This window comes from Piliocolobus tephrosceles, chromosome 19 (genome assembly GCF_002776525.5).
Source record: "Piliocolobus tephrosceles isolate RC106 chromosome 19, ASM277652v3, whole genome shotgun sequence".
Classification (NCBI taxonomy): domain Eukaryota; kingdom Metazoa; phylum Chordata; class Mammalia; order Primates; family Cercopithecidae; genus Piliocolobus; species Piliocolobus tephrosceles.
The window spans coordinates 12,285,950-12,296,664 of NC_045452.1; the positions used below are offsets into that span (position 1 = coordinate 12,285,950).

Here is a 10,715-nt window from a genome sequence, read left to right on the forward strand (position 1 = left end):
GCCCGTCTCGGCCTCCCAAAGTGCTGGGATTACAGGCTTGAGCCACCGCGCCCGGCCTGGTTCATGCCTTAAGAGGCGGGAGGATCACTTAAGGCCAGGAGTTTGAGATCAGTCCTGGCAACATGGTAGGACTGATCAAAAAAAAAAAAAGACATCCAGCAGGAAGCATAGGTAGCTCTTTTCATCCTGGATGATGGGAAGGCCATTAGGCCATTTCCTGGCATTTTAGTACATACTCAGGAAATGTGAATTCCTGGCTTTCCCTCTTACTGCAGCCCCTTAGATTTTGAAATTCAAACCTTGGCAAAAGATACTTGTATATTCCATTTTTTTTGTAAATTGCCTTTTGGTCCTCCACAGGCTTAGGGACTCCCTTAATAAAATTAAACCCAGACCGTCCAGATTTCTCCCTACATGAGCAGCCTTGAAGAAACTGGCTTTTATTATGGAGGTGTTTCCTTCTATGTGGTAGCAGCTGTACTGATGAACAGCGCTCAAGGCTAGTGAATCTCAGGATGTGAGTCAGGGAGGCTTTGATATAGACCACCCACCCACGAACACTGTCCCTTCATTTTCCCTCTGGGTGCTCTGGGAGTTTTTCTGCTGTGGCAATTGGTGGTGTCCAGTACAGAAGCTAATGAGAAGGATAGGGCAGAAGCCTCAGGTTTGCATGTTCAGAAACCATCACCCAGGGTGATTCAGGAGGATGAGCTCACAGATTTGCCTCCTCTGACCTTACAGGGAGAAATAGGGAATCAGCATATCTCATGTGAAGAATTTTACAGAATGTCAGGGGCCCTGGAGATTATCAAGTCCAACTCCTTTTTTCACAGATGGTGAAATTAAGGCCCAGGGAAGAAGGGATTACTGGGGTCACATAAACAATACTTGACTTGGCTGGTCAGTAAGAGAATTTCCTCGGAAAATCAAATTAAGATAATGTTGCTTGATGGGTCAAGTCATAATTCAGGGCAAATCATAATAACCTCTTAGGATTTTTTTTTCTTTCTTTTTGAGACAGGGTCTCACTCTGATGCTCAGGCTGGAGTGCAGTGGCGCCATCACAGCTCACTGCGTCCTCGATTTCCCAGCCTCAGGTGATTGTCCTACCTCAGCCTCCCGACTAGCTGGGACTACAGGTGTGTGCCACCACAACTGGTTAATTTTTTATTTTTTGTAGAGGTGGAGTTTTGCCATTTTGCTCAGGTTGGTCTAGAACTCCTGGTCTCAAGCGATCCTCCCTCCTCAGCCTCCCAAAGTGCTGGGATTGCAGGTGTGAGCCACCATGCCTAGCCCCTTTATGAATTTTTATAGCAGTTTCACTATTTTCAAAGTGCTTTCACCTTCATTATCATATTTTGAGGCATATATTGTCTCCATTTCACACATGAAGAAACCAGAGAGGTTGTTTTGCCAAGTATCACACAGCTAAGGCTGAGCTGGTACTAGAATACAAGTAAGGAGAACTGGACGGTTTAAAAACAGGTCTGAGATACCTTCCTCCTCTATCCCTGTGCGACCCTTCCTCCTCTATCCTCTTCCCTCCCCCACTCCTTTTCCCCATATTCTTCCCCAGTCTCTAGAAGTCATTCTGTTGAACATCCTGATGGATGTGTAATCCATTTGATCTTAGCCATGCCCCTGAGATCTGAAGCAGGCCCCTGTGTTGTTTCAGTCATCCATCAACTGCTCCTGGGAAGAAGCTCTTCCCTCCAACAGCTGGACCCATGTCTAGTTGCTGGCTTTGGAGGATGCTAACTTGGGTCCTGAGTGCTGGTTCTGGTGTGCAGTTGTGCCAGGCACTCATCAAGCCCTCTAGTCAGCACTAGGGGTGGCCTGGTCCAGTGGGAAGGGCCCTACCTGTGCAGACAGAAGACTGGGTTTGAGTCCCTGCTCCACCATTTTTTGTGGGGTGAATTTGGTCAGGTCAGAACTTCTCTGAACATCAGCCAGAGACATGGATTTGAGGCCAGGCGCGGTGGCTCAAGCCTGTAATCCCAGCACTTTGGGAGGCCGAGACGGGCGGATCACGAGGTCAGGAGATGGAGACCATCCTGGCTAACACGGTGAAACCCCGTCTCTACTAAAAATACAAAAAATTAGCCGGGTGAGGTGGCCGGCGCCTGTGGTCCCAGCTACTCGGGAGGCTGAGGCAGGAGAATGGCATGAACCCGGGAGGCGGAGGTTGCAGTGAGCTGAGATCCAGCCTGGGCGACAGAGCAAGACTCCGTCTCAAAAAACAAAACAAAACAAAACAAAACAAGACATGGATTTGAGCCCACCACATCCTTGGAGAGCGTTCTTAACTTCTCTAGGCCATTTCTTTCTTTATAAAATGAATAAGCCCTAATTCTTAGGGTTGAGCTGAGAATGATGTGGGATTAGGTATATTAAGTCCCTAGGCCGGGCGCGGTGGCTCAAGCCTGTAATCCCAGCACTTTGGGAGGCCGAGACGGGCGGATCACAAGGTCAGGAGATCGAGACCATCCTGGCTAATACGGTGAAACCCCGTCTCTAATAGAAAATACAAAAAACTAGCCGGGCGACGAGGCGGGCGCCTGTAGTCCCAGCTACTCGGGAGGCTGAGACAGGAGAATGGCGTGAACCCGGGAGGTGGAGCTTGCAGTGAGCTGAGATCCGGCCACTGTACTCCAGCCTGGGCGGCAGAGCAAGACTCCGTCTCAAAAAAAAAAAAAAAAAAAAAAAAGTCCCTAGCATGGAATGAGCACTCCATGAGTAAAATGGAGTTATACCGTGGTTTGACCGGGTCAGTGAGCACCATGAGAATTCAAAGGTATGTGAAAACTCTGAGAGGTCTGATGACATTGTTTCATTGTTTCCCATTGACCCAAGCAGCCCTCAGTCCTTTTTGCCCCCTGCATGGGTTAGGGATAGTCCATTTCCAGCCTGGGCTCACACCTTCTGAGACTTAAGGATAAGAAGGCTGTCTCACAGCAGGATGATCAGGTCAGTTTTCTGGACTTTATAAGTTAGGTCCAAAGTTCAGATAGTTCTCTGGGTCTCTGGGAGCCCTGGGCTGAAAGAACAAAACTGTGTCTTGCTTTAAGAGTCTCTGTCTGGCCAGGTGCAGTGACTTAACGCCTGTAATCCCAATACTTTGGGAGGCGGGAGGATGGCTTGACCCCAGTAGTTTGAGACCAGCCTGTGCAACATGTTAAGACCCTGTCTCAATCAAAAAAAAAAAAAAAAAAAAAAAAAAGTCTCTGTCCTCTATTTTCACTGAGCCCTGGTGAAGCTGTAGGAAGTCCGTATTGCTGTCACCCTGTTTTACAGATGGAGAACCTAAGACCAGAGGTGCAGGAGCTTCTTACTGAGTTTAACACAGTCTTGCAGAATGGATATCCTAGTATCCTGGACCCGAGTTTGAGTCCTGGCTTAGCCACTGATTTATTGTGACGATGGCAAGCTGCTACTCCTGCTGAACATCAGGGATGCCATCTAATGAGCAAAACTATGCAGGAGGCATAGCCTGAATTTTTTTTTTTTCTTTTTTTTTTTCCTGCCAGGGGGAAGGATTTGAAAGAACAGCATGATCAGAAAATGTGTGAGAGGGAGATGCAGCGAATCACTCTGCCCTTGTCTGCCTTCACCAACCCTACCTGTGAGATTGTGGATGAGAAGACTGTCGTGGTCCACACCAGCCAGACTCCAGTTGACCCTCAGGAGGGCAGCACCCCCCTTATGGGCCAGGCCGGGACTCCTGGGGCCTGAGTCCCCTCAGTGGGCAGGAGCCCATGCAGACACTGGTGCAGGACAGCCCACCCTCCTACAGCTGGGAGGATCTACCACTTTGTGTTCTGGTTAAAACCCTACCATTCCCCCCCCTTTTTTGGTGAATCCTAATAAGTGACAGAAGCAGATGGCACTGTGGGCTGAGGGTAAGGCTGGGCAGGGTCCTAACAGTGCTCCTTCTCCATCCCTTGGAGCAGATTTTGTCTGTGGATGGAGACAGTGGCAGCTCCCACAGTGATGCTGCTGCTAAGGGCTTCCAAACATTGCCTGCACCCCTGGAGCTGAACCAGGGATAGATGGGGAGCTTCCCCAGGCTCCTCTGTGCTTTACTAAGATGGCCTCAGTCTCCATCATGGGCTTGAGTGGCATACACTGTTATTCATGGTTAAGGTAAAGCAGGTCAAGGGATGGGATCGAAAAAATATGTTTAGTTTTAAAAATATTTGGGATGGAACTCCCTACTGACCTCTGAGAACCAGAAGTGAGTCTGTACAGAAGTCAGAAATTTTGGGTTGAGAATGAGATCTAGGTTGTGGCTGCTGGTATGCTCCAGCTTGCTGGCAATGATGTGCCTTGACAACTATGGGCCAGGCCTGGGCCCAGGAACTCTTCCTGTTTCACAAGGAAAGGAAGGGAAGAATTGCACTGAGCATTCCACTTAGGAAGAGGATAGAGAAGGATCTGCTCCGCCTTTGGCCACAGGAGCAGAGGCAGACCTGGGATGCCTATTCCTCTTCAGGGATGGATAGTGACCTGTCTTCATTTTGCACAGGTAAGAGAGTAGTTAGCTAACCTATGGGAATTATACTATGGGGCCTTATGAGCTGCTTCTAAGAGGTTAACCTGGAAACTAAGCTCAGAGGCAAGATAATAAAGCACTTCAGGGCTTCCTCCTGAGGTGGGCCTTATTTAGCAGGTGTGGTCCTGTGGGCCTCCAGGCCAGCACCTTACTGTAGGGCAATGGGGCTAGGGTCACAGCCCCTAACTTATAAAACAATCAAAGAATCATTAGAAAGGGTTTATTAAACCTTTTGGACACGGCCTCAGAGAGGAAAAAGTGACTTGCCCAAGGTCATAAGCAAGCTACTGGCATGGCGAGAGCCCAGCTTGCTGAGTGAGTGCAACATTTCTCCACTGCACTGTGGTAGCAGCTCAGCAGGGCCTCTAAGCCCTGATGTCACACTCGGAGGCCTGGCAGCCCCTAGCCATAGAGCTTCCTTTCCAGAGCCCTTCCACTGCCCAATGTGGAGATGGGGGTTAGTGGGGCTTTCTATGGAGCCATCTGCTTTGGGGACCTAGACCTCAGGGGGTCTCTTGGTGTTAGTGATGCTGGAGAAGAGAATATTACTGGTTTCTACTTTTCTATAAAGGCATTTCTCTATATACATGTTTTATATACCTCATTCTGACACCTGCATTTAGTGTGGGAAATTGCTCTGCATTTGACTTAATAAAAAAAAAAAAAAGACTCCACATTGCCAAATTTTTGAGGGGTAATAGGAACATTCCCTATAAGTTGAGAAGCTTTGTGTTACCTTGTCAACACCTGTGTGGCAAGCTCTGGGCCTTTTCTTCATTCATCCTGGCCCTGTTACTAGAAGGTGACAACTGCAGCCTGTGTCCAGATTTTTTTTTTTTTTGAGATGGAGTTTGGCCCTTGTTGCCCAGGCTGAGTGCAATGGCGCGATCTCGGCTCACTGCAACCTCTGCCTCCTGGGTTCAAGCGACTCTCCTGCCTCAGCCTCTGGAGTAGCTGGGATTACAGGTATGTGCCACCATACCCGGCTAATTTTTGTATTTTTAGTAGAGATGGGATTTCACCATGTTGGTCAGGCTGTTCTCATTTGATCTCAGGTGATCCACCAGCTGAGGCCTCCCAAAGTGCTGAGATTACAGGCTTGAGCCACTGTGCCCAGCTTCTGTGTCCAGATTATTATCATCAGGAATCTTTCAGGTTAAAGCTGCAGGAAAGACAGGTGTGCAGGCGTCCCAATAAGGTGGTTGGTCACTGCAAATCCTCTCCCCTTCAGCATTGTTTCCAAGGTGGAGGTAGCTAAAATGAATATCTAGACAGCCCTTGTCAAAGTCTGGAACACAGCAGGGGTTGAGGGGTGGGTGACGGGGGTGGTGCTGCAGCAGCCAAAGGGGAAATAACCGCAGAGGGGGAAGGGTCACTGGGCTGCCTGCAGCAGCCCTGGGCTGAGGAAGTTCCCTGCAAGGTGACTACTATGGCTCCAGAAGGAAAGATACCAACAGGTGTGTCTCCTGGACTTTTAGCAAGGGATTTCAGCCACAGGTTCTCAGCCTCAGGAATACCCAGATGACCTCTGTCCATGCCCAGCCATTGCTCTGTGGTTCTGCCAGCAATGCATACTCCAGATCATTAGTTTTCTTTTGGGAACCAGATTCTGTCCTTAAGTTAGATTCTTCAAGCTTTGAGAGTGCCTGGGAGAAATCACCTTTGGGTTTACAGATTTATATTGTGCCCAAGGCCCCACTAACCAGATAGCATTGTCCTTCCCAGTGGTCACTCCCCCACAACATCCCCCATATGCGGAAGCAACAAGAAACAGGTCTTCTCTCAAGCACTTGTAGGGAAACACAAGGGGTGGGGTGACTTGCATTCATTTCTTCCCATGACAAAGGTGGCACCTAGCACTGAGGAAAGCAAGCCAGGATACCCAGGCTATAGAAGTATTCATATGAAGAGGATGAAAGGGTAGGGCTCCTAAGGAATGACTCAGCTGGCATGTGAGACCCAAGCCAGGAGAAGGTCATAGTCACACTTGCTGCAAGGAAGGGGCTACCTCAGGTGGAATGTACATATTCTCTAGAGCAGATGGGTGTCTACTTGAGGGTTTTAGACTTGGGTGCATGAAAACTCTCTATGGGGAGTTTGTGTGGGCTAGGCCAGAAGGTGGCTAGCAGACCCTCTACATTTATGTCCCTGAGCCAGTCATGTTTTCACTTTCCATATTGCCAGGTATGTTAACTGCTTTAACTGCTTAATTTATTTAGTTTGATCAATGGCCCCGTTCAGGCCCACCACTCCTACACTTGCTGGGGACAGCTGGGAAACAACCAGCCACACAATGCTGAACTGTGCTGCTGTTGGGAGTCCAGGGCTCAGCCCTACAGCAAGCTTGCAAACTTCACACAGAAGTACAGTCTATATATCAAGTAAACTCTGACCAGAGATGACATCTGGTCCCACAACTCATCAGGTCTATGTACAATATTTCACATACCACCCAATAGATATAACAAGAAGATAGTATTAATAGCAACCACTCCTTTATCAATTCCCCCTGCTCCAATACAACCACCACACATTGCATTAATACACCAAACCCTTTCCCAATTTATTAAATATGGTGCAAGCTCATAGACACTTAGAAGAGGCAAATCTAGTTGTGATGAAGAGTTCCTAGAGCTCTGGGAGCCAAGATGGAGGTTTTCTAGTACCTGCAGATGTGGCTCAGGAGGATGCTGCCCAGGAGCTAATGAGCTGGGAGAGCAAACATGGGAGGTAGAAGTCAGATGGCCCAGCTCAGGGAGCTGTCTCTCAGCATCTCAGCTTTGGGACTCTGCCACCACCTCTTCCCAGCCCAAGCTGCTGCCTAAACCAGGCATGCTGAAGGATGAGCAATGGTTGCCATGAGGCCAAGACCAAGAGATTGCTGAGACTCCCGCTCCCCTCCCTCAGATTCTAGGCCTGTGACAAGCCACTGTCCTCCAGAACCCATCTAGCTTTAGGCAAAATGTCTTAGGCATCTGACTAAGGAGCCCACCAGAGTATGAGTAACAGAAGCCAAGATCTGAGCTTTCTAGAGGGCAGGGCCTCTTTCTAGTCCCCTAGCCTCTTCCTGTGCTTGTGACTGTTGCAGACAGAAAGGATGTTGCCCGTTAAGTACTCAGCCAGTTTCCAGTAGTAAGTTGAAAACATGAGGTGGAGGCTTCCCCTCACGTTGATGGTGGGCCCTGGGCTGGTTAGAGCCAGTGAGCAGGTAAACAGAAGCCAGCCCTTTCTCTAACCCCTGGCCTTTCCCACCACATATTAAGGGACTCTTCAAAACCTACTCCCTCAACCTTGCTCCAGGAAGGGCAGGATCTGGAGTGGAAAGGGGGAGCATCACTGTCTTTTTCACACCCTTTGAGTGCCTTCTGGCCACCAGTCTTTCTTTCGTCCACACACTTGAAGTCCTCCTGCACCCAGCTGGACTAGTGACTTCAGAGTTCACAGGCAGGTTCACCCTGGCATCCTGCCCAGCAGGTCCAGGTCACGCTGATTAGTGTAAGTGACAGCCTCCCACAATCCACTGCCAGGGAGTTCCTGGGTGGATCTGAGTAACAGATTCCTCCTGGCCCAAAGGCCAGGCTTTTTTTTTTCTTCTTCACAGCTTTCAGGCAAGTATTGGATTTACAGACAGTAACTAGGCCCCAGAACCTGTGGAGATACATTTCCCTGGTGCTGCGCTCACTTGCCTCCTGGGGAGGTAGTAGGAATGGCTTGTTCTGCTTCTAAACAGGCCACCAATCCACAGGAAGCCCAGACGGCCCTGCTCACAGCAGGGATGGGGCGCAGAGGGGCAATGCTGGCTGTAGAACACCCCCCTGCAGGGGGCTGGGCCAGGGCTAGGGAGGTGAGTCCCGGGTCAGGCCGTACTGCATGCTCACAGTGTGGTCCAACTCCTCCAGCTCTGCAGGCAGCGGGATGCCCAGCTCCCCCAGGTATAGGGAGAGGGCCTCAAAGGAGTCCTCCAGTTTTGAGAATGCTGGTCTAGAAGGAAAAGAGGTAAATTAGAGGCAAGTGGAATATGAGCAGGGCCATGGGGTGGGTGGAAGGAATCTAGGCTCAGCTACTTCCTGGTTGTATGACCTCAGGTAAACTCCTTCATCTAGTAGTGCCTCTGTGAGAAATGGACATAATGTTACTGCTACCTCATATATCTGCTATAAAGTTTAGATAACACACACTATGAGAAGGCTGGTCTAGCTGGAGTTAGTACTTAAAAACAATAGGAGAAAAGGTCCCTCCCATGTCTTAGAGAAAATGCAGTTATCAAAGGTGGAACTGGAAACATCAGGCTCCTAGTGCCATGGAAATGGCTTGGCTGCCCCGGAAAGCCTAAGACAGCTCAGGCTCTCTTCCTCCTCCATGTTTATTCTTAAATGTCATGTCACCTCAGTGAGGCCTGCTCTGACTACCATATTTAAAATTGCAACTTGTACCCTAAACAATCCTCTTTATTTGGCTTGACTCTTTTTCCACAGCATTTGCCACATTCTAATATTCAATATAGTTTATTGTATCTACTGTATGATGCAGTAGATACCATGCTACAATCTATGTTCTATGAGGATAGGCACTTTTATTTTGTTCATTGCTGTAACCCAAGCACTTAGAACAGTCCCTAGCACACAGTAGGCATTCAATACTATATATATATATTTTTTAAATAAATTAAAGATATTTAGAATGACTGACTAGAGGTATTAGAAAACAAATACTGTGTAGCTGCACAGTTTCTCCTCAAGCTCTTACACTGGTGTTACTGAAGGATTGCAGTCCTTGGCCTATAAAGGAACAAGGTATAGATTCTCCCACCAGAAAATTTCAACTCTAATGTGGACAGCTGAAAATCATTTTTAAATAAAGATTACGTGCCAACTGGTTATCCTAGGAGGGTGGAGTTGGGGGTGAGGAGAATGTTGAGAGGTATATTGTTTAAGGGAGATTATAGAAGATATATTTCCTATGCTATAAACTTCGGTAATGTTTGAACTTGTTTTTAAAAGAAACACGATTTTTGATGGCAGGAAAAAACCCCACAAAAGATTCTATTTTTTTTTTTTTTGAGACAGAGTTTCACTCTTGTTGCCCAGGCTGGAGTGCTATGGCATGATATTGGCTCACTGCAACCTCCACCCCTGGGTTCGAGCAATTCTCCTGCCTCAGCCTCCTCAGCAGGCTGGGATTACAGGCGCCTGCTGATTTTTGTATTTCTAGTAGAGATGGGGTTTCACCATGTTGGCCGGCTGGTCTCAAACTCCAGACCTCAGGTGATCCATCAGCCTCGGCCTCCCAAAGTGCTGAGATTACAGGCATGAGCCACCGCTCCCAGCCAGATTCTAGTTTTCTAACCACAAACTTGAAAAAACCTAGGGTAATTTTGGTAATAATGAAATTATCACCTGAGAAGAATAAAGGTAATTTTGAAAATACTTCTTTAAAGGAGAAATTAGCAAAATGCATAAAACTGCTCACTGTAGTTAATACCTATTATAAAGAGAAACTGGAAAAACCTGAACATCTACATTACAGTATGTTCAGACAGTCTCTCACTAGAATTTCATGTTGTCGACGAAAATGATAAACAGGAAGACTGCATAGTAACAAGGGAAATGCAGGGCAAAATACAGAACTATTTACTATAGAAAAAATATGTGTAGATATGGACAGGGGAATATCGAAAGATGAATACACTTACTGTATTCAGTTGGTTTAGGTGAATTTCCTTCTTTTAAACTTTCTTTTTTTTTTTCTTTTTTTTTTTTTTTTTTGAGACGGAGTCTCGCTCTGTCACCCAGGCTGGAGTGCAGTGGCTGGATCTCAGCTCACTGCAAGTTCCACCTCCTGGGTTTACGCCATTCTCCTGCCTCAGCCTCCCGAGTAACTGAGACTACAGGCGCCCGCCACATCGCCCGGCTAGTTTTTTTGTATTTTTTTAGTAGAGACGGGGTTTCACCGTGTTAGCCAGGATGGTCTCCATCTCCTGACCTCATGATCCACCTGTCTCAGCCTCCCAAAGTGCTGGGATTACAGGCTTGAACCACCGCGCCCCGCCCTTTTTTTTTTTTTTTTTTTTTAAAGACAGAGTCTCGCTCTGTCGCCTAGGCTGGAGTGCAGTGGCACGATCTCGGCTCACTGCAACCTCCACCTCCCGGGTTCATGCCATTCT

The 10,715-nt window shown here is 47.9% G+C and overlaps 2 protein-coding genes across 6 annotated transcripts in view; one reads left to right on the forward strand and one right to left on the reverse strand.

Annotated features, from left to right (window-relative positions):
* The window catches only part of PIK3IP1 (phosphoinositide-3-kinase interacting protein 1), a 17,560-nt gene extending 12,334 nt beyond the window's left edge, over positions 1–5,226 (forward strand). The window contains exon 7 of one of the 2 annotated variants that reach the window (XR_002725092.2): positions 3,528–3,664. Coding sequence is in view for 1 of the 2 variants with exons in the window: in XM_023185478.3 (XP_023041246.1) it covers positions 3,528–3,732 (205 nt within the window). In the remaining variant the exon portion in view is untranslated. Of the gene's footprint in view, positions 1–3,527 lie in introns of both variants that reach the window. The other variant, XM_023185478.3, reaches the window with a different exon arrangement.
* A 1,524-nt stretch (positions 5,227–6,750) lies between these two features.
* LIMK2 (LIM domain kinase 2) overlaps positions 6,751–10,715 on the reverse strand; it is a 67,396-nt gene continuing 63,431 nt past the window's right edge. For 3 of the 4 annotated variants that reach the window (XM_023185451.2, XM_023185453.2, XM_023185452.2), the window contains one exon: positions 6,751–8,533. In XM_023185451.2, coding sequence (XP_023041219.1) covers positions 8,389–8,533 — 145 coding nt within the window. In that variant the 3' untranslated portion in view covers positions 6,751–8,388. The remainder of the gene's footprint in view (positions 8,534–10,715) is intronic. The other variant, XR_002725091.2, reaches the window with a different exon arrangement.